The sequence below is a fragment of the Bacillus rossius genome, chromosome 6 (assembly GCF_032445375.1).
Source record: "Bacillus rossius redtenbacheri isolate Brsri chromosome 6, Brsri_v3, whole genome shotgun sequence".
In the NCBI taxonomy this organism is placed as follows: domain Eukaryota; kingdom Metazoa; phylum Arthropoda; class Insecta; order Phasmatodea; family Bacillidae; genus Bacillus; species Bacillus rossius.
Window position 1 is genome coordinate 13,747,714 of NC_086334.1, and position 25,592 is coordinate 13,773,305.

Below are 25,592 nucleotides of genomic sequence, written 5' to 3' on the forward strand. Positions count from 1 at the left end.
CATACACCTCCCCCATTCCCTCACCACGACGCTGATGGTCAGTAACTAGCATCGAGCTGTTGAAGTTGTACTTCTTTAAGCGCGGTATGTAAAAAATTATGAGAGTGCATTTTTACGACGCACGCGCACCATGCAACGAAATTTTCAACAGGATGAAAAAAAAAGTGCTACATACAAATAAAAATTATAGATGTACTTTTAAGTGTTATTCTTTAATGATTATTATTGAATGCAGGTCCATATAATTTAAAACATTTATTTTTGCGAATAATAGTGATATAAATTGTGTTTATAAACATTTTCAATTGTATTGATATAAGTGAGGTTATGTTCCCGTACGCATAATTAATTTTCATTATAAATTATTACATTATCAATTAATAAAACATCAAAATTAATAAATTAGAATAAACATTCAGCAATTTATTTATTTGCATTTTTAATTAAACTTATCTCAAACTTTTTTTTACTAAATTAAATATTTATTTTTATCCACGAGTTTATATTAATAATGAATACTGAGTATTGACTAAAAATTTTAATTGATTGGATTTATTCTTTACCAACCGTATTTATAATATCACTCTAGTCTTTTTATTATTTCATTTCTATTAATTATTTGCTTGCAAAATAAAGTTAGATTTCCATTATGCCAAGTACCTACCTAAGTACACAACACATTTTTTTTTCTAACAGCATATAATGTTTATGAAAACAAATAGTTCAAAGCTACGCAATACAAAAAAAAAACTGTAAATGAACTTCACGACGTAATTGGTCGGACGATAATAAATTCAATTACGTGTATTGTTTCTGAAAGTAAACAAAGAACCTTGAGTGAAGCATGTACCTAGGTATCTGGCGCAAAAAACTTACAACAAAAAAGGGATGGGCAACGCTCGCGTAGTGGGAAAATATCCGTGACGACTGCAATGAAAAAGACACCAACAACGCCGTGAAGACTGCGGCAACGCCGGAGGGAGGGTGCAGCGGAGCCTTAAACCAGCTACAAGCCTGCACACGCGAGCGTGACTCGCGGGCTGGACGGGGGAACCCCCGCCGCTAATGGCGGGCAGAGAGGCGGGCTAATTGCGACATTCCGCCGGCCCACGGGGCCCCGCGCCGCGATGCGTGCGTGCGTGCGTGCGTGCGTGCGTGCGACCAACCAGCACCGCAGCCGGCTCTCGGCTCGTTCTCACGGGCCATGTTGGCAACTTCAGTTTTGTGGCATCATTTCGCTCTAAAGGGGCCCTCACACTGGCAAAAATTTCGTTCAATATTTTGCGCAAAATTGTTGAGCTCATTTTTGTACAATAATATTGAATGGTCTGGACCCCTCACATTACATAACAATATTGCGCAATATTTTGTCAGCCCCCTCACACGGCACTCGTGCTATAAAATATTGACGGGTCCGCAAAACTTTTCTAAACTTTCAGAAAACTTTTGAACACTCCACAAAATATTGAACACCCCTTTTTTTGCGCAATATATTTCCTCACACTCTCAATATTTTTGTACAAACACGACACCTTCAAAATATTGAGTAAAGTTTTGCCAGTGTGAGGGCCCCTTAAGGCCCGTCCCACAATGACACGTAAACGGAGACGGATTTTGACGGGATTGTCAAATACGAAATTTAACCCGCTAGAAAACAGGAAAATGAAAACCGACAGCAATGATAAACTCTTGAGGAACTGAGAACGCCGGCAGCGCAGAAGAGCGACCTGGGCAGCCAAGTTCAACAGCCGGAAACTGCCGGACCAAATAATAATGACCGAACCATAGAAGGCTGGATTTAAAAATAAAAAAAAAAAACCTTTTCAATGTCCCAGCTTCTAAATCAAATTCTCGTTTTGTTTATAGGCTTTTCCACGTGTCATCAGTTGCCTCTTGCTTGCTTCCTCGCACGGTTGTGATCACGGGGTCTGGGGAGTTTATTGGGATGCGAAGCACTTTAGTGAAGTCTCGCTGCTCATAATTCAAGTCGTGCCCGGGGAGCAGGGATCGAACCCACCATTGGCGCATCGCGTTAGCGATCACGCGCCCCGTGTGAGAGACTTTCACTAACTGAAGTAAAATAATTAGTAAAAAAAAAATATCTGAAACCCTTTGTTTCGACTCTTCAGTTCTAAAATCATTGCTGATAATTCATCTAGATTAAAGTGTTGTATTGAGATGTATATAACGAAATCAGATTTATTCTAATAAGTTATAAACGATTGTTACACTGGATCCAAAATGGCGTCCGTCCAACTCTCTCTCTCTCTCTCTCTGGGAGACCTAAGATGCACATAAAGTTCTGCCATTCCCGATTACACCCGAACAATTCACCTTCGGCCAACTTCGGGATTTGTTTTATTTTTGCGCAGGAAAAATGAATTCAAATATTAAAAGTGGTCGATTAGGTTAGCTACATTAATACACTATGGTCGGTTAGTTAGGTTAGTATAGCTACATTAAAATAAACAGAGAAATATAAATATATATATAAATTAACTCGAGGTTGGCCGAAGGTGAATATTCGGGCGTGTTCGGGCAGGGACAGAACTTGATGGACATCTTAGGCTTCCCGCTCTCTCTCTCTCTCCTCTGACGCCGGTCTCCCAAACTCGCCGAGCTGTCGACCTTCCACCCGCCGCAGGGTCGCAGACAGCAGTCGCGGCGGGCGGGCGAGACCGGAAGCACGCCAGGGCGTAGTTCCGGTGAGTCGTCACCTGGGCAGGTGCGCGCGTCGCCGCACTCCGTCAACGACCGGGAAGCCTACGATTCACTCGTCCTGGACATACTCGAATACACACGTTGGCAAGCCTTCTTTTCACAGACGAGAGAGCCAAACCCGAAGTTCCCCGAAGTTCATGCTCGCTTTTTTTTCCCGTACCACAACAGGTGTATTTATTTGGGGAGGGGGGGGGGGGCGGGAATTCGCGGGCATTTATTCTCCAAATGCGCGGGTTTAACTTATATTATGTCATTCTTAAAATTAGCAAGAAGTAATTATAAATACTTTAAAACATTGTGGATGGTTGGTTATATTAGGTAAGTATAGCTACATTAAAAATACTGTAAAATCATTTTATGGTTGCTTAGCAAATAACTTTTTAATATGTATCTATCGAGTGCTAGGAAATTGTTTACATGATTTCACAGTATTTTTAATGTAGCTCATAACCAAATCAACCGTCCACAATGTTTTAAAGTATTTATAATGTAGCTAACCTAACCTAATTGACCATTAGTTAACATGAGTTGTATATTTATTTACAATGAACAAAAAAAAACCGAAGATTCACGATCGGGCGTTTGGCTCTCTCGTCTGTTGAAAGAAGGCTTGCCAACGTGAGTATTCGGGTATGTCCAGAAGGACGAGTGAATCGTAGGCTTCCCCTCAACGACCAGTTAGCGCTGCAGAAGAGCCGGGCTAGCAGCGGTCACGACGTGGGAGAGAAAAAAAGATAGGTAGAGGGATAGAGGGAGATATATCGAGAGGGATATGAAATGATAAAGACAGGGGGATATGGAGAGATAGATAAGGGCGAGATAGAGAGAGATAGAGAAAGAGATACATATATGTAACTAGAGAGAGATAGGGACTTGAGCTAGAGACAGGGAGAAGTAGAGAGAGCGATAAAGAGAAAGACATAGCTAGGGATAGAGATAGAGAGAGACAGAGAGAGAGAGACGCGCCAATTCACCTACCACAGCATTCTGCGAACAACTATGCTCTGATCATTTCTATTATCTGCGGCGACAAAATAAATGTTAAGCTATTTCGGATGTTTATAATTTAATAGCTCGAGTTTTCAACTTTTGCTACTTAATGAAATTTTACACGAATGGTTCAGTAATAACAGCATAAAAGCTTACCGAAAACAAAAATTACGAAAATACGAACTGAAAATATCGAACACAACGTCGAATTATAAAGCGGAGAAAAAAAAAACTCGCATAGGCACGTTAGTGGTTATACTTCACAGATAGAGGTATAAGTACGTATAAGAATGTGTGCAAGTTGGCGAGTGCGCAAGCATGCAACATCGGTCTTAAATCGTTGCCCTCTTGAGCGTTACACTCTTTCGTTACGCTCTGAGAACAACATCGTTTCAAATTACCCTACCGGCTGAAAGAAGTTTCACTTGAAAAAACAAACTGGTCACTGAGCGGGGGGCGGTGGAGATACTGTCTTGCATCTTAATTAGAAAAATATATTTCGTGGTGCACGAGTAATTGCAGGCAATCGGGGGGAAAAAAAAATTACGTGAATGGCAGTCATCCTTAAAACCTTATGTATCACCCAGTTGTTAAGTGCGTGTGTCTCTCTTGTTATCAATGAAATGTCGTATCTGAAGTGGGAATGACAGTTTCACGAAATCTGCAGAGTACAAATAACTGCTTGACCTTCAACAATCTCCAACATTTCACAGTTCTAGCTAGGAAAAAGAGTAGCCTATCAACCTACATATTTCCCCCACAGACCGTGGCGAAGTACCGAATACTCAAATCAAGTGCCGGCAGTCAAAGAGAGAAAATAACCTTCTTTACCACGGCCGAAGGAAGCACTTGAACTTCCTGTGACCGCTGGGTGGTTGGGGGGGGGGGGGGAAGCGTAGCATGAGTAACCACGACTTTTCCAGCGCATCACAATAGACCATCATTACCTTCTTGAAGACTAGAATCCCGAGTCCCATGCGGCGCATTTCCCTTCGCGCGCGATTACACGCGACGGCAGTGGGAAACATGGCGTGCGAACGGTGTCAAGGCCTCTGTTTTCGTTTGGCGACGGAACATTAAAAGTCCGTGAAGTGTGCCCGAAGGAACAACATCCTCGCTTGAAGATGCAATACGTCGATAAACACGGGGTTATAAAGTGGAGCATTCTCACGTGTTGCGAAAGGGAGGGTTCCTCACGAGCTGTGTCACGCTAACGCAGAGGATCGCTGGTTCGATCCTGCCCAAGTTTACGCGCTCATCAAGATTTCGTGCAGAACTGCGCGACGCAACACTCCACCAGTTATCTTTCAACGCTTAATTCCTTATTCCGCTAGGCGGATTCCGTGTTTGAAGGCCTCTGATGCCATCATCCAAAAAACCTGCGAAATTCCAATTTAGCTAGAATTGTTGTCAAAAAGTCTTGCCTTCAAAAATGTGATTATTTGGCAAAAAGATGTTTTTTTTTTTTGCAGTACACATTAACGAAACATGCTCTTATCTGTACATAAGCTCAATTGGGTGACTCAAAGACAGTAATTTATCACATTTGGTGTCTTATTATTTTTTTATTGATGACAACTGTGGTGTGCTAAACACAAGTTGTAGTAGAAGTAATTCATCCCATAATTGCCAATTTTGTGTTGTTACTCTTATTTATTCGCTGCCATAAATATAGGAGAGGACGCATCGTGCATTAATGGCGAGAATGTAGAAACAACAATAGAATTTGAACGACCTGACAGAATTCTATGGGGTTAGTTTTGTGAGCTAGATATTTTCATAATGTACAGAAAAAGTCAACCCATGTGTAGTAGAAAAAAAAGTTGCAATTTTTTTAAATATAAAATAAGGGTTTTACACAAAAAAATGAAATCAATTTGCAAGATTATTAAAATCACGCAAGAACATCCTCTATATTAACTAAATACTATAAAAGAAATGTATTTCAATTTTAGGCTAATTTTAACTTATTTAAAAATTCCAATTTGCAACTGTAAAGAAAATCATTGAAATATATTTCGTTCTACCATTGGTGAAAAATAGAGGAATTTTTTTTAAATGTAATTTTAATAATTTTACAACAAAATGTATTCATTTTTTTTAATTTCAACTCCTCATTGTAAGTAACACTGTTTGCAATTTTTTTTAAGCATACACTGCACTATTTCTGTACATTCAGGTCTGCGTGATGCATATCTAGCTGGCAAAACGAACCCATCAAATTCTGTCAAGTCGTCCAGAGTATATTATGGTTTTCATATCCTCGTCATTCATGCACGATGCGACCTTTCCTATCATCTTAAGCCTATTATTACATAATTTTTCGAGGAAACACAAATTTAAGCTCGCTTAATCACACACACACATACACACACACACACACATATATATATATATAGTTAAGTGACCGCTCATTTTGGCATTATAGACTCATTAGCTAGAACATTAAAATATCAATATATAAACTAAATTAATAAATATTAGTAGTTAAGTTTTCTTTATTATTTGACATCCATCTTGCTGATGGATCCAAACAGTGTTTCTTGTAAAAGTCCCTAGCCAGTTTTATTCGTCATAAGAGCAACATTTTCGCCTATATTCAACAGATAAACCTATACAAGATATTTTACTGAATTTAAAATTTGTTTTTGTAAAGAAGAAAAAAATAGTGTATTCAAGAACCCCATGTTCACTTTTTGGTAGTTGAGTATTTCTAAATGCGCAGTGCAACTTAAATCACACGATTCGCATGCGAACGCCAACTCTACGCACAGACAGAAAGTGGCGGCCGTCTGGACATCACGTCAACGTGTCTTGTGGTATTTTTTACGACCCCCACCGCTCCCGCACCGAAGCTACGCCCGTATCTCGGACCCGGAGACCGGAATGCCATTTTAGAAGCCCGTCAGGAATTCAAATGGTCGAAGCGGCCAGTCGTTTTGGCGTGGCGGAGCCCTGCGTTAACGTAGGCGGGTCTTCAAATGGAGGGCAGCGCCTAGGTAGTAAAACCCGTTATTTATTGCCTATTTGGTAACCTCCGGAGGTGTCCTGCTTCCGAATAGCAGTTAATAGGATTTCGGCCGGTTCTGGCCCATGGATGTTGGGTCTTATGGCATGGGATTTCAAATGACGGCCCAAGCTGGCTAATCTTAGGACGTGGAAATTTATTAAGTTGGTTATGTTTAAAAACTTCTGTCCTCTCCCATTTTTTTTTAAACCTCCCTGACCACTCTTGTTGCACCCGTATGCAAATGATTTCTTTTTACTTGATGTTTGAGTCAATTAACACCGTTCAACGGTGCTGGAGGCTGTTCATCCAATATCACCTCTCCATCAGGCAATAGTAAAATCCATCCCACAAAGTAATCGAATTAATAAATAAAGTATTTTATCACCTCTTAAAAATCCGCAGAGCTTCGATTTCAGTTCACATGTAGTCACATTAGAATTCATTTTTATCCTCAACAGTTGTCTGGACCGCACCTGCCCTAATATTTCGTGCAACAGAGAAAAAAATTGGAGCAAACATAATCCAAAAATTTCAATGAAAATTTAATAAATATCGCCACATCACTTCAGCTACAAAAAAAAACAACTAAACTGGAGGTTTAGGATATTACTGGCAACTTAAATCAACTCTTACTGTTTTCTGAAGTCATTTATTTATTATTTCAAATCCCACCATCAATGAAATTATTTTTACGTAAATCAACTAATAACTTCAAAAAATTGGTTGTCTGTAAAGTCGGTTTACGGACGATAGTTTAACGTGACAACGTCATAACAAAACATTGAAGAAATGATTGCATACTTTTATGAATAAAATTGAATCATTTTTATTGAATTATCACTATTTTGTGTGCATACAAAGGACTGAAATGAAATCTACAATTTAATTTATAAATTTACTTTAATTTGCACTCATTAATTCAAATATGTTTATTACTTTAACGAAGAGATTATTTTAACTATAACGTTTATACATGTTTGCTATTTAACTTCTTCCAATCTGTGTTATTCTGTTAAGGATAGGACGATGATAGGAAAAGTAGTAAACGAATGGGAGTGTTTAAAGTTTAATGTGCCTCGAAAAAGTCAAATCGATGGTTGTTCCAATCGAGTGGAAGAGAGATAGATGCGGCGCAAGCGTACAATGAGCGTAACGGGACATAGCGTAACGGGACAAATGTGTTTACTGTACATAATGTGAATCAATAAAGACTTTTGAATTGTGAATGGGGAAAAGTGAATTGTGTTTTGTGTTCCTCCACTCCCACGCACAGCTACTCGATTTCTTGGACACTCTCGTTCAGAATGCGTCGGCGCGCAAACCAAGTTGCTCGATTTGCTCCTGCGTTTCAAACCTGATGCGGGATCTCATTCCTAACATCTCTTTCTACTGGAACTAATTTTGTCGTGAATACATCTTAAAAATAGCTTCCATAGTGGGAGGCCATTAAAAAAAAACGAACAATAACAAAATCAGGGGATACAGTTTGGTGTTGCAGCTACATATCTATTATCTCCATCCAAAATTTAATTACACCACTGGATAGCTAAAGGATCAAATAATTCGTTACGCCAAGTGAGGACTGTGACGCATCGCGCGCGGTGGAGGGGGAAGAGCCGCCATTTTGAGGTCATTTTGCTGCGTTTCGATATTTCCATTTAGTATAACTTTTGACTCGGAGAAGCTACGACCTTCGTTTGAGTTTCAATCGTCAGATCTCGTCAAAATCTATCGATTGCATGCATAAAACATTAGTGTGAAACAGTTACAGTGAATATATATGGTGTTAAAATAAAAAAGTGTATTTTATATTTTTTATAGAAAATATTACCTGTTACGTACACGTATTCACGTACAACACAGGCTGTTCATGACACAGCCAAATCCCATTTTTTCTCCCAGACATGTTGGATATGGCCACGCTGAAACTCATGCTGTATTTATCGACTTATTTTTAGATATGACGAAGTTGAGGCGTGTCGCCTTATCTACCAATCAACCACATACTTTTTATAAAAATTTAATGTAAAGTTATAACAAAATTATCACACATAACTGAGCTAACCTAAATAAAAGTCAAAATAAACAGGAAAATTATAAACAACTTAAAAATACAATACAAACTAAATATACAAACCAATTATTAGCAAGTAATGAAACATGATTCACGCATATTTAACTACATGTTACTGATATCACAAGCAATACATGTTTAATAGTACTGATGAAACATATTTTTATAAAGTAAATTTTATGTAACAAACCATTACTGCAAGGGGTGGAAATAATAATGGTTGAAAGAAAAAAAAGGTCATTATTTTTTTAAAAATAGATATAATATCAAATCCATGATAATTTATGTAAAAATTCTTAACTTTATCTAAAACCACTGGATGAAAATTTTATTTTTGACTAAACGAACTATTACCGTAAAAACAGGGGTTGAAATTTAAAAAAATAAATAAAAAATTCCTATTCGTTCGAGTTTCTTTTAAATCATCTTAATATATTCTTAAACTTTGGTTTAATTTTTATACTACCACTTATTAGAGTAAGTTATGACAGGTAGTGCTTGAAGGTAGAAAAAAAATTGCATAACTTCTTAATAAGCGTAATATGAAATTCGTTCTAAGTTATTTAATGCTGGATGCATCGTGTTAAAAAACATTCAAAATATTTTCGCTGCATGGGATATGAGAAAATGTTTCATCAATCGTTTTGGAATATTGGATAACATATGTAATGTTAAGTAGATTGAGTTCTTGAAATGTTCCAGAAGTTTAGATAAGTTTCCAAAACATTTCCAGAAGAAATAGGTACATACTCCAAAATCTACCTACGCCTGTAGGCTGTGCCGAAAGGAATTATTTTTACTGCGGCTAGTTACGTTAAAAAAAAATAACAGTGTTCATAATCTCTCAGCTTATATAAACATTTAACTGGCATTTAAAGAATTCCACCGGTGGTTACCTTGCTAGCTGGTAGTAAAAACGTTTATGTTTGCAAAGGAAAAACACGAAGAGTCAACGTGCTATTAACATTCTAGCCTGTGCGCTCGTATAGCCACAACACGACTGTCGTTTGCCTGACTGCACATAAACTAACAATGAACACATTTGCGTGTGTTTATAGTTGGTGACACGTTTAAATGCAGGCGTAAAATAAAACCTTTAGTTTTAAGCCTATTATTTCACACATGTAGTGAGAGAACGAGCGTTTAAATAACACAAGTGTTTCATGTCCCATCAGAAACTGGTTTTTAAGTATTCCGTGCAGAAAACTGTTCGAAACTCAACAGGGTTCAAATAGAGCATTTAAAGATATTTAAAGCCAACGTACCTATGTGTGCATTTCATGAACGTTAACTTCAGACGCTTTTAAAGCCGTATTTTACTCCCGAGGAAATGATTTGATACTTTTTATTAATGCGTAAGTAATTTAGGAAAATGTTTGCAAATTCTTTTGGTACCAACAACTATTTATAACAACATTTGTGCTTTCGTTAAGTATATAGCTGAGCCAGATTTTTTTTTGATATGGTCACACAGCCATGTTGGACAGGGATTAGAACAAAACACAGGTTTAATGGCACGCAGGATATATCGCAAACTGAAAACTATTTTCATTCGGCGATCGGACCTTGCTTCCGTTTCAGTTTCATAAAGTTTTAAAATTTTGTTAATTTTTATTGATTTTTTATGCCAGTTACAGGCGTTGGGAATGGCAAAGGTGTTTATGGTAACCGCACCAGAATATCACTTGGAGTGGGGACATTGTAAGCCACTGAAGTAAAACCTAAGTGTACACATACACACACACACACGTGTATGTGACAGCAAGTCCCTGAGCTCAGGCGGGCGAGAGGGAACTCAAAACTTATTGGGTTGCTGTTATGACTTAGAAACACTCCTAAGTTACGTGTTTCTATGTTATGAAAGTTCTAAGTTGTGTGTTTCTAAGTTATGATTTTCTAGGTAATGAAGCTAGAAGCCAAGCGACTCCAGACAACAGCCGCGAAAGCTTGCAATCTTAACTAGTACAGTGGGGCCCAGGTGAAGCCTTCACAGACAAGTGGGGTCCAGGTGAAGACTGCACGGACAAGCGGGGCCCAGGTGAAGCCTGCACGGACAAGCGGGGCCCAGGTGAAGCCTGCACGGACAAGCGGGGCTCAGGTGAAGACTGCACGGACAAGCGGGGCCCAGGTGAAGCCTGCACCGACAAGCTGGGCCCAGGTGGAACCTGCACGGACAAGCGGGGCCCAGGTGGAGCCTGCACGGACAAGCGGGGCCCAGGTGAAGCCTGCACGGACAAGCGGGGCCCAGGTGGAGTCTGCACGGACAAGCGGGGCCCAGGTGAAGCCTGCACGGACAAGCGGGGCCCAGGTGGAGCCTGCACGGACAAGCGGGGCCCAGGTGAAGCCTGCACGGACAAGCGGGGCTCAGGTGAAGACTGCACGGACAAGCGGGGCCCAGGTGAAGCCTGCACCGACAAGCTGGGCCCAGGTGTAACCTGCACGGACAAGCGGGGCCCAGGTGGAGCCTGCACGGACAAGCGGGGCCCAGGTGAAGCCTGCACGGACAAGCGGGGCCCAGGTGGAGCCTGCACGGACAAGCGGGGCCCAGGTGAAGCCTGCACGGACAAGCGGGGCCCAGGTGAAGCCTGCACGGACAAGCGGGGCCCAGGTGGAGTCTGCACGGACAAGCGGGGCCCAGGTGGAGTCTGCACGGACAAGCGGGGCCCAGGTGAAGCCTGCACGGACAAGCGGGGCCCAGGTGAAGCCTGCAGGGACAAGCGGGGCCCAGGTGGAGCCTGCACGGACAAGCGGGGCCCAGGTGAAGCCTGCACGGACAAGCGGGGCTCAGGTGAAGACTGCACGGACAAGCGGGGCCCAGGTGAAGCCTGCACCGACAAGCTGGGCACAGGTGGAACCTGCACGGACAAGCGGGGCCCAGGTGGAGCCTGCACGGACAAGCGGGGCCCAGGTGGAGTCTGCACGGACAAGCGGGGCCCAGGTGAAGCCTGCACGGACAAGCGGGGCCCAGGTGGAGCCTGCACGGACAAGCGGGGCCCAGGTGAAGCCTGCACGGACAAGCGGGGCCCAGGTGGAGCCTGCACGGACAAGCGGGGCCCAGGTGGAGCCTGCACGGACAAGCCGGGCCCAGGTGAAGCCTGCACGGACAAGCGGGGCCCATGTGGAGTCTGCACGGACAAGCGGGGCCCAGGTGAAGCCTGCACGGACAAGCGGGGCCCAGGTGGAGCCTGCACGGACAAGCGGGGCCCAGGTGAAGCCTGCACGGACAAGCGGGGCCCAGGTGGAGCCTGCACGGACGAGCGGGGCCCAGGTTGGGCCTGCACGGACAAGCTGGGCCCAGGTGGAACCAGCACGGACGAGCTGGGCCCAGGTGGAGTCTGCACGGACAAGCTGGGCCCAGGTGGAGTCTGCACGGACAAGCGGGGCCCAGGTGGAGTCTGCACGGACAAGCGGGGCCCAGGTGGAGTCTGCACGGACAAGTGGGGCCCAGGTGAAGCCTGCACGGACAAGCGGGGCCCAGGTGGAGTCTGCACGGACAAGCGGGGCCCAGGTGGAGTCTGCACGGACAAGCGGGGCCCAGGTGGAGTCTGCACGGACAAGCGGGGCCCAGGTGAAGCCTGCACGGACAAGCGGGGCCCAGGTGGAGTCTGCACGGACAAGCGGGGCCCAGGTGGAGTCTGCACGGACAAGCGGGGCCCAGGTGAAGCCTGCACGGACAAGCGGGGCCCAGGTGAAGCCTGCACGGACAAGCGGGGCCCAGGTGAAGCCTGCACGGACAAGCGGGGCCCAGGTGAAGCCTGCACGGACAAGCGGGGCCCAGGTGAAGCCTGCACGGACAAGCGGGGCCCAGGTGAAGCCTGCACGGACAAGCGGGGCCCAGGTGAAGCCTGCACGGACAAGCGGGGCACAGGTGGAACCTGCACGGACGAGCGGAGCCCAGGTGAAGCCTGCACGGACAAGCGGGGCCCAGGTGAAGCCTGCACGGACAAGCGGGGCACAGGTGGAACCTGCACGGACGAGCGGGGCCCAGGTGAAGCCTGCACGGACAAGCGGGGCCCAGGTGGAGCCTGCACGGACAAGCGGGGCCCAGGTGAAGCCTGCACGGACAAGCGGGGCCCAGGTGAAGCGAGTACCTGTCGCCCTTGAGCAGGCCCGAGTCCTCGGCGGCCCACTCGACGAACAGCCCCGGCGCGTCGTCTCTGGGGCCGGCGCCGAAGCGCGGGCTCCTGGGGTCGCAGCTCAGCTCGACTGCGTGCAGGCTGGCGAGGTGGGCCCCTCGCACGCAGCTGCAGACAACCAGCGGCCGTCAGTGCTGTCTCACCTCACTGCTCCCTCCTGGCTTATTCACATTACAGGTATTATTTATACTCCATCGTTCATTACAATCACTTTAATAGTTTTTTTATTTGTCTTTTTCTTGACTTTTCTAAGGTTACAGTCATTCTAAGGTTGTAGTCATTCCAAAAAAAAAAATGTGATTGAGTTTTTTTAGTGCTCGCCAGAGATGTATTATGTTAAAAAATAAAAATAAAATTTTGATCTTGGTTGAATAGTAACGGGGTCGTTGTTGCCCATTGTGCTACATATTTTTGTATAGATGTCTACGACTTTTGTGTGTTCTTGCTGTCCAATCGTTTGTTACTTTATAATAACACATATTAAAGTAAATTTTCTCAGTTTTATTCACTAAGAAACCCTAACTTTAATATATTATAACATCTAACCTCGGTAACGAGCAAATTAATGTGTTCTCGTGTTGCAGATACGCTATTAATGCGATGCTCATACAAGAAATTTTACGTAGAATTCTTTAATAATAATAATAATAATAATAATAATGCCAAGAGTGATAAATATTAGCAAATTGTGTTTTCAACTAAATTTCTGGAAGCGAATGACAATTAGTTTCCGCACCCGCCGCTAGAATTCGCTGCCAGAGCAGCTGCGTCGACTATATTATCATTCGATTTTCAGAGCGAAAATTTAAACTTTTTTAATTAGACGGCTCCGATAAAAAGCTAAAAAGACTATTAAAAACACAGGCTTTGGACCTGGTTTTTGACATGTATATATATATATATATATATATATATATATATATATATATATATATAAAATAATGCTAATCTTGATAAAAACTCATTTACTTTTAGCTTTGCGAACATACTTTGGTTCGCACCATCCGCCACAGATTGCAGCACCGTGGTAACACAACTTTTGTTTGTTCCGTTCGCGATATTACTGTTACCTAATGCCGTATACCGCCGCGATCTGGCATGTTGCACGTCAATAATAATAATGCTGAACACCAGGGGCGCAAACACAAGGGGGGGGGGGCAAGGGTATTTTGCCCCCCCCCCCTCCTCTGAAACCTTGAAGTGGGGGCAAACAGGGACAAAGAAAGTGCTGTGTAATCAATTTTTAGATGATAAAACTGCTTAAATAGCACCATTTTCCACATTGAAATACAAATTTTCCCGGGGGAGGACCCCTGGACCCCCTGTTTCAATTGGGGGGGGGGGGGGTTTATCGATGATTGTTATAATAAGGTATATTGCCCCCCCCCCCCCCTTTGGAAATTTAGTTGTTGCGCCCCTGCTGAACAGCAGCCATGACGAGTTAATGGCTCTCAGGTGATCTCCCAGAGGCGCGAAGCGCGCGGACGTGCCGCCGCCAGCAGGGGTTGTCGGCCCTGGTCGCCGATACTCCCGATACTCCCGATACTCCGCGAGCACCGAGCATGGGATGTCCATTACCCGGCTGTTTGCCGTCGGGCCCCGTGTTGACTCAGGCGTCCGGCGCCGCCAGACGCGGTCCCGCTGTCGGGGCAGCTGCCATAGCCCACAGTCGTCGTCACTCCGCGCCAAAACTACTAATATCTACAAAACACTGTGAACTATATGGTATTCCATTGCAATTAGAAATTACCAGGAATTATTTCTGTATATAAAAAAAAAATATGTGTCTGTGTTAGTTCGGCGGGGTGATAAGTGCGACGCTCGCTGGTGCTCCAGGCGCGGTATCGCCTCTAAGCCCAAAGCTGTGGACTGGTATGCACAGATTTCTCCAATAAATAATAAAGGCATATTTCTATTGCTTCGTTCCTATATGTAATCCCAGTTAGGGTATAATAGGAGATTTATCAATCTAGTAATACTTTTATCTTCAAATCATATAATCTTCATATTAACTTATTTTCAAAAGGTTTATCGGGGTTAGTGAGAGATTATATTGACTTGTCCCTATAGTTAATGTTATATGCATATTATATATCTTCATGTAAGATTAATTTCCTCTATCCAAATAAATGTTAAAGTAAACAAAATAAATAATATTAAACAAATATTTTCTTCTTTCTTCAGAATATTCTGAATATATGCCATCACCAAAAATTATAATAAATATTTTCTTCACCTAAAAAGGGGTTTTAGACTATTATATTTATCACATCATGAAAGTGAACAAATTTTCCTTCTTTCTTCAAAAACCTTAAATATATTCCATAACCAGAACTAAATTTTCTTCATCTATATTTAGAGTTTATCTTCATAATGTTTATCACATAAATCAACTGGAGAGAAATTCTTCTAAAATTTTCTTACAGTCAATCTTCATCGCTGTCCGTTTCCACAGATGCATACCACCGGTCAAATTCTTCTAACCGTTTCCCCATTTCTGTTACTAGGTTTCTCCAAATTTCAAAAGAATTCTTATTATGGATAAGACTTCGAAGATCCTGAAAGTCATATCCTAGTGTCAGTAATTCTTGAGTATATTTTTCTCTGATATCTTCTGTCTTCTTACATTGATTTAAAACATGCAGTACTGTATCTTCTACTTCACAAATCTGACAAAGAGGTGACTGTACTAATCCGAGTGAATAGAGTTTTGCTGTAAAATTTCCGTGGCCACTGAGAAATTGCGATACATAATAGTCCGGTGTGATCCACCGACATTTAAGTCTTGCGTTAATGTCAGGTACCTATAATATTGTATGTATGTCTTCCTGTTGTTGAGGAGTCCCAAGTTTCCTGCCATCTTGATATAACATTCCGCCGAAGTTCCTTCTTCTCTGCCACAGAGATCTTCCTATCCCTATTTAACTGGGATACTTGCCCACGTTCATATATAACTAGGTCAATGGGTATGAGTCCGGCTATAACTAGGAGTGCATCTGTTGAAATTGTTCTATAAGATTTAGTTATAGCAATAAGTACAGTTCGTTGGCTGGATAATAAAGTTCTTCGAGGATGAACTTGACAAGCAATGCGACTCCAAGCACCAGCTGCATATGTTAAAATACTCACATAAACTCCTTTATAAATAATCTCTAGGGTCTTATAGTTTAAGCCCCAATTAACAGGTGTAGTAGATCGTAATCGGTGGAATAATATTGCAGATTTCTTCGTTATGTACTTGATATGCTCGTGGAATCGGAATCCAGTCCCAATCTGTACTCCCAAATATTTAACAAGTTGTTTAATTCTTACAACACGTCCCTCATAGCGAACTGTGGGAGGTCTATTTACACTAAGTTTACCCTTGAGTAAAATACCTTCCATTTTTTCTGGAGCAATCTTTAGTTTAGAAGCAGTTGCCCATTGGTGAACAATACCTAAAGCCTCTTCAGACTTCTTTTCTAGCATGAATCTTGAATTAGCAGGGATTAATAAAAATCCATCATCAGCGTATCCATATATGACACAATCTTCTGGTAACTCTTCTCTAAGAAGTGGATCAAATAGCACATTCCAAAGAAGTGGACCAAGGACTGAGCCTTGAGGACAGCCTTTGGTTAATGTCTTATTATATACAACGTGTCCCTGTTGACATGTATGTACATTCTCTATCACATAAGAAATCAAGTATCACTTTATAAATGTTTGAGGGACACCTCAGTTGCTTCAATCGAAACATAATCTGGGGCCACCAAGCATTATCGAAGGCCCCAGATATGTCGATTGTTATTCCCATTATATATTCATATGAGCTTGATTCAACTGTAGAAAGCACATCCATCAGAGCCAGCTCTGTACTTTTACCTCTGCGAAATCCGTATTGGCGATTATTGGTATGCACAGTCCTCTCGTCGTGCATATCGACACTTTTGGTTTCGTGTTATTTCGTGATCCATCTCAATGGCTCTATTGATCTTCCTGATTGCAGCCATTCTGAAAATAATTTCGAAACGAGAGTAGGTAATTGGTGGTTTACGTCGGCAATGGCTGTCAGTCAGCACGAGTAGCCTACTTTTGACTGTAAAAAAAAATGTTTGCGTGGAGTCCACGTGTGACAGAAGTGAAATTTCTTACTTATTATATTATTAGGTATAGGAAACATAAATATCTTTGACTCAGATTGCAGATCAAATATATGTATGCAAGTGTGCAAATGTGCCAACATGCAAGTGTACAAGTACGCTGCGTCATTTCTACCTCTCCCCTGCTGTCTCCTCCTCTTACCTGTTCCCCCAATCACGTAACTAACTATTCCCCTCATGCGATCGGAATTTTTCATAACGCTCTGATATTGCAGGCTCTTCTCTCGGCAGGGAAGGTTCACGTGTCGGGGGAACAGGTGGTGGGGGCCAAGCGCGGCTCAAGAAGGGGGGAAGGTGGGGGCGACAGCCCCTCCCGAGACCAATTTTATTGATTAGTGTATATTTATGTTTACTTAAAAATATTTAATTTCATATGTTAAACTTTTATCTCATCAAAAATTGCATGCGGAGCTACTAAGGTTCTGTAATTGAAACCTGTATAATTTGTAAATAATATCCCAAGGCCAATGTCTGACCACTTTCATTTTTTTGCAACTGCGACCTTTCTTTATGCGATAAGCCCCTCCCGAAAAGTCGTCCTGTAGCCGAAGAGGGGTTGGGGGACCGACCGACCTGTAGACGGTGGCGTGGTCGGCGCGCGCGCGGCTGCTGTCGGCGTCCTCCAGGCACAGCTGCAGCCCGCGGCTCTCCTCCAGCAGCGTCAGCAGGTTCAGCTCCTCGCGGCCCAGCTGGTACTCCAGCTCCGCCTGCTGGATGCGCACGTCGATGTTGCTGCGAACACACGCGTCCTGGGTCCTCCAGCACCGCCGCACACTGCCACTGTCCGCGGCAACACTGTGTCTCCACGTGGTGCTGCTCGCGGCAACACTGGGTCACTACATGGTGCTGTCCGCGGCAACACTGTGTGTCTACATGGTGCTGTCCGCGGCAACACTGTGTCTCCACATGGTGCTGTCCGCGGTAACACTGTGTCTCTACATCAGACCCCCCACATCATTCTGGAAGTCATGATCCCCCTTCCCCCCCTTTTTTTTCTAACAGAGATAAAAATAAAAAAATTCCTTTATGTATATTGTTTTAGTTACATTTTTTTTTTTTTTAACCTTTTCACAATTATTTTTAAAACACATTAAAACTAGTTTTAAGTCAGTGTTTCGATTGTCAACGTAAATTGATTCTGAATAATGGAAAACACAAATGAGTGTTAAGTGTTCTGCACTGTCAACGTGGTGTCACGTCAATATTGGTGGTGGTTCATTTTGTTACTCACAGTTGTGGATTCAGACACGTTCTGTGTACGCACAGCATAATTCCGAATAATATTACTCTGGTGTATTATTTCATCGGTAATAAATTTTAGGCCTTACTGTTTAATTGTTTTCTATGATTTATTTAAAATTGCAAACTTTATTGTTATAAGTTTTTTTTCTCCTTCGCAGGCCCCCTAGACCCATGGGCCCCGTTGCCATAGCAACGGTAGCACCGGCCATGTGGGGACCCTGCTCTTCATAGTACTGTTCGCAGCAACACTGTGTGTCTACATAGTGCTGTCCGCGGCCACACTGTGTCTCTACATAGTAGTGTCCGCTGCAACACTGGGCTCGGGTTATTACCCGGGCAACTAGGCTTTGTGTTGCCCCAGCACCGTTCCCCGACCGCGCACATTGATAAAACAAAGATGAAGACCAGTTATTGAATGATATTCCATTATCCTCAACGTGGTTTGAAAACAATAATTATAATTTAAAATTATGCGCCAAGTAATAGGTACTCAGTATTTTCTCGAAAAATCGTATTTCACACATGCAAAAGTAACCACAAAAATGTATCGTACAAACTTTCAATATCTTCAGTGTAGTATTACAAACTATTTCTTGACAACTGGTTTCCAAAGGAATCTCGAGAAAAAAAATTATGGCTATAAGACAAAAAAAATTGTTGTCTATAAAGTCGGTTTACGGATGATAGTTTCACGTGACAACGTCATAACAAAACATTGATGAAATGATTGCATACTTTTATGAATAAAATCGAATCATTTTTATTGAATTATCACTATTTTGTATGGATACAAAGAAGGAGTGAAATGAAATGTACAATTTAATTGATAAAGTTACTTTTATTTGCACTGATTAATTCAAATATGTTTATTACTTTAACGAAGAGATTATTTTAACTATAACTTTTATACATGTTTGCTATTTAACTTCTTCCAATCTGTGTTATTCTGTTAAGGATAGGACGATGATAGGAAAAATAGGAAACGAATGGGAATGTTTCAAGTTTAATGTGCCTCGAAAAAGTGAAATCGATGGTTGTTCCAATCGAGTGGAAGAGATATAGATGAGGCGCAAGTGTACAATGAGCGTAACGGGACACAGCGTAGTTGGGACAATATGCGTTACGGGACACTTTTTCGTGCGTGCAGCCGGCGTTCATCGATTAGAAGTTGTCACGTCAAAAAAGAAGTTATAATCAAGCGCGGACCTATCAGTCGGAGCAGAGGGTGGCTAACCATCAAGTCGGACTGTGTGGTCAGAGAGCCCTCAGCCTCCATCAGCTGAGTGTCGCGGCAGGCATCTTTGTGTATGCTCTTTGGGAACTGCAGCATGCATGTTGTACGGCGAACAGCAACAGCAGCCGCAAGACTGACTCCCCCCCCCCCCTTCCAGAGACTCACTCGGTGATGTCGAGCCGCTCCAGCGCCATCTTGAGGTTCTTGATGGCGAGGCGCTTGTTGTCCATGTCGGCGCGCAGGCGCAGCAGGCGGTCCTCGGCCTGGCGGCGCTCCTTGTCGCTGAGCGCGTGACCCGGCTGCAGCTGGCCGCGCAGGTAGCTGGCCGACAGCCGGCTGATGCTGAGCGAGCTGCACAGCTGGCCCTTGAGGCTGCGCACGGGCGGGAACACCGCATAACTTAGAAAGTCACAACTTAGAACTGTCATCACTTAGAGAGATTTCCTCTAATGGCTCAGGATCAGGATTGGAGTAGGAAAACGTGGTTGTAGTGGTCCTCCTACGCTTGGAGTACACTCCGAGGGGTCCCCGCCCTGTTGACGAGTGGAAGTGTTGAGCTACTTAAGCTCGGGTACTAGCCTGCTGAGCTAGTAGAGGTTGGATAGGCCTCAGCTGGATCACGAGCAACTGGATGACCGAGGGGTCCCAGGGATGTGAGAGGTATGGTTCCGTGACGGTGCTACTCAGATCCCACAGAGGGGCTGGCTCTGTAGGTGGTCTGGGGGTGAACGGCGGAGCTGGGGGCGGGTCGGTGGGGTCCGAAGTTGTGACGGGTCTCCTCAACCTCTCGACCTAGCCGTGCGCTCTCCAGTAACATGCCGCGATTGGAAATGGCGAATCTATTTCCCGGTTCTCGGAACCCATGTCGGGCACTGGTAACAGTGTCAGGCATGTAAAAGATCCATCTTATTTCCTAACCAGGACAATGCCCTAACGGGATCAGTCACCTGGGGGAGTTTTGATGTTTATAAGAGGTGTGAACCTATGTACATGTCATAACTTAGAAAACTTGGAAAAATCCACGTAACTTAGAAACACACAACTTAGAAAGATCATAACTTAGAAACACACAACGCAGAACCACGCAACTTAGAAATGCCATACCGTAGAAAGTCATAACTTAGAACTATTTTAACTTCGAAACACACAACTGAGAACTGCCATAACTTGTAGAAAATTCTAAGTTATGTGTTTCTAAAGTTGTGTGTTTCTAAGTTATGACAGCACCCCCGCATAGGCCATACACCCCGCGGACTGAGCTCTCTCTCTCTCTCTCTCTCTCTCTCACTCTCTCTCTCTCTCTCTCTCTCTCTCTGCCGGCGGCGCCTGCCTGGAACCTCGTCCTTACAGACACCCGGCCCACAAAGCCGGCCCTATTACCACCCTTGCGCCTGCAACTAAACAATTCTCTTCATCATTATTTTTTTTCTCTCGAATTTTGATACACAATTTATCAAGGTAGCTAAATTACAAAACCCGGTGTCTGAATTTCAGTTCCCGACTGGCTTGTTTTAAATAGTTTTTTTTTTTTTTTTTAAAAACATTCCCGTTCTCCTCTTTTCTCTAGGCCCCCTCGTTAGGGCTCACGCAAGGTCCAGGCCCTGCACTGGCCAGACACCTAGCGCCGGGACACTTAACCACAAAGAGCCACGACTATGTACTTCCCGAATTCGTTTCCCTCCACGCTGGGACTCGACTGCTCTACACGTGACCAAACCTCTGTGGAGAGATTGTGGCCCGACACCAGGTTCGCATCCCCAAGGCCGTCGAGAGAAACCAAGTGCCACGAGGCAAAGAATTCCCCCCCCCCCCACAAATATCCTCCCCCCGCGGTCCAAAAAAATACCTATTATACAATTTGTTTTCTTCAAAATCCCACAATTTAAAAATTAAATGAGTAGGCGATGTATTACTTCTGGTATTCCACGTCACAAAATATGTGGCTACCGAAATATAATAAATAAATTTTCACTGGTTTGTTTGCCTGATAATTGCTGTTGAATTACTTCTCATAATCAGTGTAGCTATGCTAGTGTTATATATTATGAAAGCTACCATCTAGTGGGCGGGAACCAAACTACTTCAAACACTACGTCTCAGTCTCGGCAGTCAGGGTTTCTCCCCCCCGGAGCCACCTCGGGCAATGAGACCTCACGTTCCCACGGCGCGAGGTGCGACAACCTTCAGCCAAGCCGCGCGCGCGCGTGGAAAAAAAGGCTTATGGCTCAGTCTCACACACCATGCTGATTTTTTTTATTTTTAAATTTTTCATTTTCTCGTCATTTATAAAATTTAAGAGATGTTTCTGTAATCGATAACACGATACCTGCTTTGCATTTGCCGTTCCGTGACAAATAATGTCAATAGATACTCGATGGATTTAATAAAATGGGTGTCAAAAGTCGCGCAAGTGTTCGAAATAATTATCACCTGCACGACGGTTTGCTGAAAATATTTAGGTCAGAACAAAGAATGCAAGGATGGTATCGTGTTAAAATTACCAGAAATAGCCCATAAAGAGCCTGCCTTGTCAGGGGTGCACATATTTGTGTGAGTGAAGCGGGATGTTAAGTGTGACCTTTGAATATATATACTGTATAGAAGTCGCCAGCCCAAGTTAAATTTTCTAATACGGTTTGAGGTAGTTGGTTAATTCACCGCCGCAATCGCCACCATCTCTAGGGCATCTACTTGTGGTGGTACCTAGCGGACAAGTGTCGAACTCTTCAAACACCCCTTCCCCACCATCCCACAAACATGCTTTGTCCTCCACCCACCCTCTACCCCACTTCTCATCCCTACAGTTTTGTGACGCACAAACTCCTGTTGAACGACCTTGAGCTGCCGTGAATGTTGGGTGGAGGATGCGGGGAAATGACAGCGGGCGACAGTGCTGCGCTCTAACCTGCAAACAACAACCTTAGACGATACAGGGCGTTACGGCAGCGCCCTGCAGCGGTGAAGTTCCCAAGCTGCTCATCATACGCTCCTGAAAAACGTAGAGTAAATTCTATCCACTCGCGACTTCTATACAGTATATATATTCAAAGGTGTGACGCTCGTTAGAACTTCTAGCGCGGTATCGCCTCTGAACGGCGCGCAGTCTTCCTGTTGTGCATAGAACAACCACAACAATATATGGCGGATAAATGAAGACAATTATGTAATGATAATCCCTTGATAGCTTTCAAGAATCTGTACCAAATGTTTCATGGCAAAAAAAAAAAAAAAAAAAACACGCGTATTAGTAATTTTCACTCTTCCTAAAAGTATATTTTGAAATCGAAATACTGAAACAGAACTGTCCATTTGCCCTCAGCGTATTTTCAAATGCTTTTCGAAAATAGACATCACTTTGACATGTTCAGCAGTTATTAAATCACGTGGCCTTATTTTTTCTGAAGCTCTGCACACCTGCGTGTGACCAAGTATGCGAGGGGCATCAAATAGTGGCGATGACGATAAGATGAAAAATTAAAAAAAAAAAAAATAATAAAATCAAGGTGGCGTGTTGAGACCGAGCGGGATTCGTCGGGGATGACCAGGGCCGGATTTACTGACTGTGGGCCCCTAGGCTGAGTCTGTGGTGCGGGCCCTCTCTAAGGGGAAGGGGGGGTATATTGAGTATCCCCTTCCAGTGAAACAGCGTGTGCCTGCCTCTTGCCTGGGTCTGGGTGGGTAGTTTATTTTAATTGACCTGAAAAACTCATATTTTTGATCAATTTTCTATTTTGAAAAAAAAAAAAGTTTATTATTAAACTAGACAATTTAACCAAACAGTATTTAGAGGTTAAGGAATTAAGTGACACCAAAACCGATGAAAATAATAGAAAAATTTTAAATGCTGACACAACTCATATATCACCTTTCCACAGAAGAGTTTTTAGTTCGGCGCAATCAATCCACACAAAACAACTGGACACTATGTCGACACGTATTTTAAGAATATAAGAAGATCCACATAGCAGTATATATATATATATATATATATATATATATATATATATATATATATATATATATTCGTGTCGTGTGGTGCGGGCCTCCATTTGTGGTGCAGGCCCATAGGCTACAGCCTAGATAGCCTGCGCGTAAATACGGGCCTGGGGATGACCCGGACACGGACACGGGCGGGGCTCACCTCTGGATCATGTTCTCCTTGTCCCTGAGCGCGTTGCGCAGCACCTCCAGCTCCCGGGCGATGTCCTTGGAGGTCCTGTGCACCGGGCCGACCACCACGCCGGCGCCGCCCCCGACGCCGCCGCCGATGCTACCGTTCTTCTTCCTGCGCGGCGCCGTCGACAGCGACACCTCGATGCTCGCCATCTGCCGCGAGAACCGAGTCGAGTGCGCTCCACTTTTCTGGGGCCCCTTGGAAGGGCAGCCCTTCAGGATTTTTCTGACAGTGGTTAATTTGTAAAGTGACCTAACCTAACCTAACCTAACCTAACCTAACCTAACCTAAACTAACCACTGTCAGAAAAATCCTGAAGGGCTGCCCTTCCAATGGGCAACAATTCAGACAACTTTTCAAAAACACCACTGTCAGAAAAATCCTGATGGGCTGCCCTTCCAAGGGGCAACAATTCAGACAACCTTTCCAAAAAAACCACTGTTAACGATATCCTGATGGGCTGCCCTTCCAAGGGGAAACAAATCAGGATTATAAAATTACGAAAATATACACATTTTAAGATACTGGAAGGGCTGCCCTTCCAGTCGCTTTACAAACTAACCACTGTCAGAAAAATCCTGAAGGGCTGCCCATACAAGGGGCATCAATTCAGACAACCTTTCAAAAACACTACTGCCAAAAAATCCTGAAGGTCTGCCCTTTCAAGGGGCAACAGTTCAGCTCCCCCACTTTTCTCACCGGGTCGCGATCAACTTGCTGCCTTATTCGGGGAAGATTGATTTGAGAAGTCTGCGCCTGAAGACGGGAACAGATCTCGGTTCCCGAAACGTCGCAACTGTTTTGTCTCATGCTGGATTCACAATTGAAAAAATAACAGTAACAGTAACAGTAGGTCGTGTGCATAGGATATGAACGCCATGTTTCCTAACCTAACGATTCACAATAGCAGAAAGTTGGTCGTGTGCATGGGAGCTAGGTCGTGCGCATAGGAGTGAAATGAATATATTTTATTTCGGTCGCGTACGCATGGCACAGCAGCCAATGAGAGAAGAGCAGGGTGCCTTTTTTGGCGGGACTAGAAATATGTTTATATTATTTATTAATCATATTGTGGGAAGGAAAGGTCGAGATAATAATAGTATTATCGTTATTTTAAAAGTCAATATGTTTATTTACTAACACTACTAACAGATGTCGCATAGTGCGCGAAATTTCATTGGCTGAAATTAACAGTAAGAATTCAATTGTGAACCGATTTCGCAGTTCGCACAGGTCGTGTGCATGGCTTGCTATGCACTCGGTTAATTTTTTTAATTGTGAACCCAGCCTTAGGAAGCCTACTGCGTGTCTCTGTGTTGTGTTGTCCAGACTATTGGGTTTATCTGTATTTGTACAAAAATAAACAGTTTAAATAATAATTCAAACATTCATAAACAATTTTTATCCTGCATAATTATGACGAAATAAAGGCATTCATGTTACTAATCATAGTACTAATGCATTGAAACACATACAACATATAGGAAAGTAAACCTTTTAACACCTTAACTTAAGAATGCAGATACTTTAAAAACCATTAACAGTATGGCCAACAGGAGATATGGTAAGGGGGATGGTGATATCCCCCCCCCCCCCAAATCCTAGCAAATGGAAGTAATTTGAAAGCAAACAGTGGGAAAAGTGGTTCTATTTCCCCCTCCCCCTCATCAAGAGATTAATTTCTGCGTGCGCTTTTGTTGGCTATACTGGGTTTCGGTCTAGTGTTCAAGAAGTCTTGGACAAATCATAGGTAATGCTGAAATTAAAATTGTAGTACTATGAATACATAGCATCCTTATAAATTGTAATTTATTTTTAATCTTTGTTAATTAAATGTAAGTTAGCATGTTCATATAACAGTTATGTGTA

At 43.2% G+C, this 25,592-nt stretch overlaps 1 protein-coding gene across 2 annotated transcripts in view; it reads right to left on the bottom strand.

The window, feature by feature from the left end:
* LOC134532660 (uncharacterized) overlaps positions 1-25,592 on the bottom strand; it is a 180,627-nt gene that overhangs the window by 8,321 nt on the left and 146,714 nt on the right. For both annotated transcript variants that reach the window (XM_063369322.1, XM_063369323.1), the window contains 4 exons: positions 23,691-23,875; positions 19,715-19,921; positions 17,647-17,805; positions 12,887-13,039 (listed from right to left, as the gene is read on the bottom strand). In XM_063369322.1, coding sequence (XP_063225392.1) covers positions 12,887-13,039; positions 17,647-17,805; positions 19,715-19,921; positions 23,691-23,875 — 704 coding nt within the window. The remainder of the gene's footprint in view (positions 1-12,886; positions 13,040-17,646; positions 17,806-19,714; positions 19,922-23,690; positions 23,876-25,592) is intronic.